The sequence below is a fragment of the Pyxicephalus adspersus genome, unplaced genomic scaffold (assembly GCF_032062135.1).
Source record: "Pyxicephalus adspersus unplaced genomic scaffold, UCB_Pads_2.0 Sca3, whole genome shotgun sequence".
NCBI classification, from domain to species: domain Eukaryota; kingdom Metazoa; phylum Chordata; class Amphibia; order Anura; family Pyxicephalidae; genus Pyxicephalus; species Pyxicephalus adspersus.
Window position 1 is genome coordinate 78586 of NW_027317010.1, and position 8569 is coordinate 87154.

General features: G+C 36.8%; 1 protein-coding gene across 1 annotated transcript in view; it reads left to right on the plus strand.

The window, feature by feature from the left end:
• Positions 1 to 6662, plus strand: part of LOC140344772 (NACHT, LRR and PYD domains-containing protein 12-like) — an 84752-nt gene extending 78090 nt beyond the window's left edge. The window contains exons 9-10 of the mRNA XM_072431977.1: positions 4163 to 4327; positions 5185 to 6662. Coding sequence (XP_072288078.1) covers positions 4163 to 4327; positions 5185 to 5290 — 271 coding nt within the window. The 3' untranslated portion in view covers positions 5291 to 6662. The remainder of the gene's footprint in view (positions 1 to 4162; positions 4328 to 5184) is intronic.
• The last annotated feature ends 1907 nt before the right edge of the window (positions 6663 to 8569 follow it).

Sequence of the window (8569 nt, forward strand, 5' to 3'; positions counted from 1 at the left end):
ACATGTGTATTTATTTATTATATTGAGCATATGTATTCAAGAAACCGAAAAAAATAAAAAATGTGACACTGAGCAAAAAAAAGTTATATAACGAAAAACAAAAATAAACAAAAAATGGATTATAGTTCTTAGTATCAAGTAATTCAATAATCATAGCCAAAAGACAGTAAATGTGAGTAATCAAAATGTCAATCACATTTTAAGTCTTTGCCCCTAATAGAGCCCAATTCCTATTTTTCATAAATGTTATAACATCAGTATTGGGCCACTAGGTCCCTACTATTAAAGGAATTAATGTTTACAGGTATCCTTTTCTAATCTAGTTATATCCGATCATAGAAAGGACTTAAAACTAAAGCACTCATTAAGATGGAGCTGTTCCGTAGCTTTAAGCTCATAAATCCACTTGGTTTCCTTCTGTAAAATTAACCTATCCAGGTCCCCCCTCTCGGGTCCAAGTGGATTTTCTCCAATTCAATAAATTCTATTTCATCCCACAGCTACAAAAAGCCATATAAAATACCCCTCAGTAGTGCAGTCTACCCTGCTATGTAGTTTCTTTTTTATCTTAACCGGTACTTGAAACTTATCAGTTTCTTTATATATCCACTGACAATAATTGCACCTACCACAAGGGAAGGTGCCAGATTGTACATGAATTTCTGTTTTTTGGGGGGTTTTAAGGCCGCCTTCAACAAGATTATCCTTTGGATAGGGTAATTTCTTGTAGGTGAATTGTGAGTATAAAGGTAAAACGTTCCTTAGTGTTGGATCAGATGTCAAAAAGGACCAATGTCTCTTGCATATGTTGTGGAGCTCTGCATGTTGATTGGGAAATCCCTTTCATCCTTTCTTTGGGGTGAGTAGTTTTATAAAGCATCTCTGTTCTCATTTTACTTTTGACTTTTTTATATTTTTTCCTTAGTTATAACCTCTTTCGAGAAGCCTGTCTCATAATGCTTTTGCTGCTTCTTCAAAATCACATCCTCGGGTACAATTTCCCCTAATTCTTAGGTATTGAGAGTAAGGTTCCATATCAAGTGTTTAGGATGAGAGGTCACTGCCAATAAAATGGCGTTTCCCACAGTAGACTTTCAATATATGTTGGAAACCAAAGTAAGGTCAGAATCATTTCTAATTTCAATATTAGGAAAAGGTAAGCAGTAATTTCTGGTGTTATAAGTAAATTTTAGATTGTATGAATTGTATGCCAGTTATTCCATAAATTTAGCCAGGCATACTTAAGTGCCTGTCCAGAGCATGAAAACGTCATTAATAGACAGTTAGGTCCATAAATATTTGGACAGAGACAATGGCAGACTTTCAGCATTAATTCAGTGGGTTGAACAAAAAGATTGCACAAAAATGTGAGGAACTAAATCCTTTATTACACAATCACTTCATTTCAGGGGGTCAAAAGTAATTGGACAAATTAAAAAGCTGAAAATAACATTTCTAATACTTGGTGGAAAACCCTTTGCTGGCAATGACAGCCTGTGGTCTTGGACTCATGGACATTACCAGATACCGGTTTCCTCCTTTTAATGCTCTGCCACCTGGTCAGGTGACTGACTTGGCCATTCCAGAATATTCCATTTCTTTGCTTTAATAAACTCCGGGGTTGCTTTGGCTGTATGTTTTGGGTCATTGTCCATCTGTATGATGAATCGCCTCCCAAACAATGTGACTGCATTTAGCTGGATGTGAGCAGACAGTATGTCTCTGAACACCTCAGAATTCATTTGGCTGCTTCTGTGTCACATGATGGATAAACACTAATGTCCCAGTGCCATGGCAGCCATCACACTGCCTCCGCCATGTTTTACAGATGATGTGCTATGCTTTGGATCATGAGCTGTTCCACGCCTTCTCCATACTATTTTCTTGCCATCATTCTGGTAAAGGCTGATCTTGGTTTCATCGGTCCAAAGAATGTTTTCCCAGAACTGTGCCGGCTTTTTTAGATGTTTTTTAGCAAAGTCCAATCTCGGCTTTCTATTCTTGAGGCTTAGGAGTATCTTGCACCTTGCAGTGCCCCCTCTGTATTACTTTCATGCAGTCTTCTCTTTATGGTAGACTTGGATATCGATACGCCTACTTCCCGGAGAGTGTTGTCACTTGGTTGGCTGTTGTGAAGGGGTTTCACCATGGAAATGATTCTGCCATCATCCACCACTGTTGTCTTCCATGGACGTCCAGGTGTTTTGGCGTTGCGGAGTTCACCAGTGCTTTGTTTCTTTCTCATGATGTACAAACTGTAGATTTTACCACTCCTAATATTGCAGCAATTTCTCGGATGGGTTTTTCTGTTTTTGCAGCGTAAGGACGGCTTGTTTCACCTGCATGGAGAACTCCGCATGTTGTCTGTTCACAGCACATTCTTCCACATACAAGCACCCCCCTTTTTATCTGCTAAATTTATAATGACATAACAAAGGAATTGCCCACACCAACCCATGAAATAGCCAATTACGTCTGAGCCCCTGAAATGAAGTGATTGTGTAATAAAGGATTTAGTTCCTCACATTTATGCAATCTTTTTGTTCAACCCACTGAATTAAAGCTGAAAGTCTTCAGCTCAACTTCATCGGAGTTGTTTCATTTATAATAATTGTGGTAATGTACAGAACCAAAACTAGAAAAAAATAGTTTCTGTGCAAATATTGATGGACCTAACTGTATCTTTATTTTGTGGCAAAGATATATGGTGAAGGCATCATTTGAAAATACCTTCTTTTCCTATTCCCCCAGGTACAGGTTTGCATAGGTAGGGGCACATCTAGTCTACATAGCTATGCCCTGTACCTGGAGGAAGGTATCTAATAAGTAGTATCTAATAAGAAGACATTTCTTATATTCTTATATATGAGTAATTCCAGGAACAACATATTCAGTCACCTCAGTTAATTGATTCTTTATAGGAGAAACAAATGCATAACTTCCAGCCCCTTCTCATGAGGGATACTGGAGTATAGTGCCTGTAAATCAATACCTACCAATATAGTGCCTCCGGGTACTGTAAGATTATCAATAACTTTGAGTAACTCAGGTGTATCTTTTGGGTACAAAGGCAAACTATGCACAAAAGGTCTAAAGTCAGCTCACAAAAAACTATTATAATACTTTCGTATTGATTTTTTTTTTATTTATTTAAGTGCACTGACACCATGGTTGGTGGTAAATGGGTGGGAAGAAGAGTGCTAGTCCCACGAAATGTGGGAGGTTATGCGTTTGTTTTAAATCTAATTGCTTGTTTCAGTGTTCAGAAATATTTTATGCAATTTAATGTTTTTTAATGTTTTTCTAAGGATTTACATTAAAAAAACTTTAATATTTAAAATGTTTATCACTGAAATTGTTATGAATTTTGCCAACAAAGTCACTCCTTTAGTTTTTGTTCTTTGCAATACATCTCCTTCATATCTGAGGTGGGTGTCAGGTAGGTGGGCACCTATTGGCATATGAGGTCAAACACTCAGAAATGTTCTTACGTTTGTCCCTGGATTAGTTTCACATAATTATATAGAACCATATAAATAGAAATAAATATTCCACACATTTCTATATGTTGTTTTACTTAAATGTACTATTTTATATTATGTTGTGTATTCTTATAAAGTTACCATTATTTTAAATATAACTACACATTGGTGCCCCCAAAAATTATGCTTTTTTTCCTTTCTCCCCATTTTCTAAGCAGATCCTGTGACTGAGAACCGAGAATGCCACCAAAACTAACAAACTAACAATTGTCCTAAATATTCCTCACTTTATGCAAAACTGAAAATTTAGCATATTTTACCTCAATAGTGTGAATTAAAATGTAATTATCTCTTTTGCTAATTTGTCTATAGAAAAATCAAACAATAATAATGAGCAGGGTTCATATTAGAAGGATAAGTATAATAAAAGCCTAATATATATATGTCGGTGTTATTGTCACATGAATGGACACATAGTGAGCTTTGGGCCAGGCATCCAGACGTCAGTGATCACTGGCTAAAGCTCTTCTATTATAAGATATAAAAATGTCACTTTCCTGATGTTCTTTAACATGTGAATGTTTACAAATAATCAATGATTTTATTAATGGATCCCTAAAAATTATTTTCTCATTAGCAGCTGTTTCAGCATGTGTAGAAATGTCTTTCTTTTTTTGTAGCCTTCGCAATATCGGATTGTCGGATGCAAACGCTTCACTAATACTGACACTGAGTGAAAGCCGGAATCTCACTGACCTGGACCTAAGTAATTATGAAATGTCAGATGTGGCACTCTATTACATCCAGGAACTGATAATGACATTACCCAGCCTGAAGATGTTAAGGTACAGTATGTAGAACTCAGACAGATGATGATTTTATGTTCATGTGGTCTTCATAAACAATATAAAATACATTTCTATTTCTTCTCCCATTGGGGAACAGACACCAGGGCACATTTAGTGTTGGGGAAACTATAACATTGCCCCCTTATTTTCAGTCCCCCGGAGAACACCAATAAGAACCCAGGAAGTGAGAGGGACAGCTATTAACACCGTCCCTTCAGCCAACCCACTCCAAGTACTGATACCCTGTATCCAATCACAGCATTGGGATGCCCAGGAGAGAAAACCTTTTATTACATTAATATCTTTACCAGGGATGTTTGTAGAGTAGTTTCTTACTGAAGAAGCTAATAGTGACACAGAAATGAAGTATTATCCTATCTACTCTGCCACTACACGGGGCACCATAGTTGGCTCAGTTTGAAGCACTCACCTTTACAGAGCTAGGCTCCAGGTACCAGTTTCCATATACTGCAGAGATGTACTGAATATATTTTATATTTCATCTATATATACACTAATATATATATATATATGTGTGTATTTGAATCAGTGTTATTCATTTCATCGGTTATTCACCTAGGATTGGTTAGTCAGAGGATCTCCATGATTTCCAGGCAGCTGGCATGTTTAGAAGATTAACAATGGCAAACCTGACATGGAAAATAACAAATGGAAATACAATTTATGGTTTCTGTGATATCAGCTGATGTGTGGACTCTCTGATCCCTTGTATTTGGTTTTACATTCTATAATTGTAGATGGCTGACATGGTACAAGACACAGCTAGTATATAGAGGAGACCCAGACATGTTTTAAGACCATTTTCCCATTTCTGCTAATATTTTCTCTTCTAGCATCAATCATAAAGAAATGTCCAATGAAGCACTTAGAGAACTAGAAATGATCGGATCTAAGTTGACCATCCAGTTCCAAGAAGATGAAGATTTGTTTGATCTGTGAACTTTGTATCACAATTTTTTTTGGCATAGTTTTCTTTTTTTTGTTTATTGTATACTTTGATCGAACTCTGATGCAAAAGCATTCTGTTTACACAAAGCTGTACTCTAGTGGTTGAACATGATGGAGGTTTGTCTTTTTTTTCAACCTAACTGTATAACTATATGAAAGGTTCAACCTAGAAGGAAATAGTCTGGATCAATGATTCTCAGCCAGGTTCCTCCAGAGATCGCTGGGGATTTCATTAGGCAATGGGCAATTTGGTAGTGCCAATGATCATCTGTAAGGGTGGCATTCTTCTCACTGGCCAGTAATATAGAAGGCAATAGTCCCTATGTCCAGCATTGTAAGAGACATTCTTCCCACTGACCACCATGCTAATGCACTGTGAGCTGTGGCTATAGAAATTATAGAAAGAGTTCCCTTAGACCCGAAAGTTATTTCAAGGGGTTTTCCCCATAGTAAAAATATTAGGAAACCAGGGCCTAATGCCATGAAACCAATAGATTTACCACAAAGTTCAACACACTCCAGTTGTCTTTAACATTTCTAACACAACTCTGATCTGTGGTCCCTGACATGCTGCTCTACTGCTGCTATCACCTTCAAATCAATGGAAAATATTTTCTCTCAAATTCTTCTCAAAGTTTGAAAACCAGAAATAGTTAAAGAGTTAAAGTTATATGCAAATGAATGACGAGCATCCAATCATACCAAGGCCAGAATTTTATTACAAGGAATGTACAGCTCCATGTTGTTGTTCTATGTATTCTATTTTTTTTACATCAATCAACTTTATTTTAATTGGAATATTCTTTTTGTTCTGTGTGTAGTTTGATGTTATTGTGTGCGTGAGAATAGAGTTACTTATCATAGTAATGAGACAAATTAAACGTTTTAACTTTTCAATATTTTATCAAAATATCCTTATGATCTATATTATTATTCTATGATCTGCTAATCGTGTGTTTAGTTTTAGTAGTTATTGTTCGTTTTCAACGCACTTTTTTAAAGTTTTGTGATAAATAATAGAAGTTGCATGTACCAATTTATAAATAAATAATATTGTAATTGCATATATTCATTAAATTCAGTATATGTTAAATGAATCTGAATTATTTAAAGTCAGTCAACTCTACAACACATGACTCTGAGTTAAACATAGGAAATGATATACAGGTCGACAGTCAAAAATCTGGCAACCTCCGGACCTGAGGTGCGCCGGATTCTTCAAAATTTCGGATTTTTAAAAGTTACCTCCACACACAGGCCAGCCTTTATCTCACCGGGGACATCTGGCACAAATCCAGGAACAGGGACGTCTCAATGTGTATTTTGTTTACCAAGCAAGACCTGTTCTGCAGAACAGCGCCATCAACACATTAGTGGCCAAACAGTGTAATGCAGTCCCCGTATTGAACATGTGATCCGAAATTCATGTTGGGAAATTGAAGGGACCAGGTTGTCAGTGGCTGGATTTTCGATTGTCAACCTGTATCAGTTAGCTATAGGGAAAGAGAAAGAGAAAGGGGATTGAAGATCCTGAGATGGCATTATTTGGTTTAACATTTATTCACTTAGTAGACTTAAAGGTTATATGACAATATAGGACAGAGGGGGATATCATGGTGTATCAGAGGGGACATATGTTCCTGTAATGGGTACTCTGTAAGAAGGAAAAAAGAAGGATGGGAAATTTTGGCTAGAAGGATGAAGCAGAATGTAGGATTATGGATGTGGAACAGAATCCTCTACAATCTATTATGAACCCTACCCCCATCCATCCTTGGCACCGCTCTTCTTTAGTTGCCTCTCTTTGTAGTTCTGTTCATTGGCTTCCATTTCACCTTAGAATCAAACTTAGGCTCCTACACTTTGCATTCATATCTCTCCACAGTTCTTGTTCCACCTACCTTTCTGACCTGGTAAAAAAAATACTCCCCCAGCCGCTCTTTCCGCTCCTCCAATGACTTCCTCACTCATAACCTCATCACATGCATGGCTCTAATACTTTTCTAGAGCTTCCCCCAGTCTCTGGAATAGTATTTCTTGTCCTATTTGACTTGCTCCTACTTTCTGCGTAGGTAAAAGGCTGTATCCATGATGTTGTAGTAAGAAAAGCCTACCAAAAAGCCAAAACTCTTAACCGTGCATCACTGATCATTCAAACCAAACAAAACTGACAGAAACACAAACTGGTTGATCAACACCTATAACAATCAATGCAAAGTTGTTTCAAACATCCTTAAGAAACACTGGCAAATCCTCATGTCTGACCCCAAAACCTCGAAGTTTATACAGCCATATCCGAGTGTCACCTACAGTCACCATCCTTGAAGGATACTTTGGTTTACAGCCACCATACAGAAAAAGATCCAACTCAACAACAATCCTTGCCACCGGTTACCCTTAAATGTGGCAGCTGCTCTCAATGCTCCTGGCTAAAAGAGCAACGCAAATTCAGACTCCCCAACAATATATTACATAGAATCAAAAACCATATTGATTGTTCCATACCCGGCATTATTTACCTAATCACCTGTATCTGTGGTAGATTTTACGTGGGAAAAACCAAACATGCATTAAGAATATATAAACACATATATTCAATTAATACAGGCAAAATGGTAACCCCAATCAGCTTATAATTCAGTTTTTTTTTTTCAGTATTAGAAAACATTATCCCTAATCCCAGAAATGGCAACTTTGATAGAGTATTGTTAAAAGGAAACTAAATGGATATCCATTCCTAAAGCCATCACACCACGTGAATTGAATTATGTATTGTTTCTCTAACTAGAAAACTTCTTGTACTTTTAACTATCTTAGTAAAATCTAAAAAAAACTGCAAAGTGTATGAAATCCCCCTTTTTTTGTTTCTGTTTCTGTATATGAATCCAGGCTAATACGGTTTTACACGCCTATATTACCCATTAATATGGCCTATATATACACATTAGAATGTATTATCATACCTCAATTTATAAAATCTGGACTAGAATATAGTATTGTTATGCATCAGTGTTTCTTAATAATTCTGTACATCTATAGCTACCTTTAAAATTTTTTATATTTACACGATTATGTACCATCATTATTACCATTTTATATTACTAACAACTACTTTAACCCCTCCCAGCGGTAATCCCGGGTGTGATTCGGGGTGTCTTTTAGTTGCAAAAAGCGGTAATCCTGAGGGGTAAGAATAAAACCCTTCTTACCTGCACTCCGCGATCAGTGTAATCTGCTTTTAAATGTTACCCGGGGTCCCAGCCAAGCCGC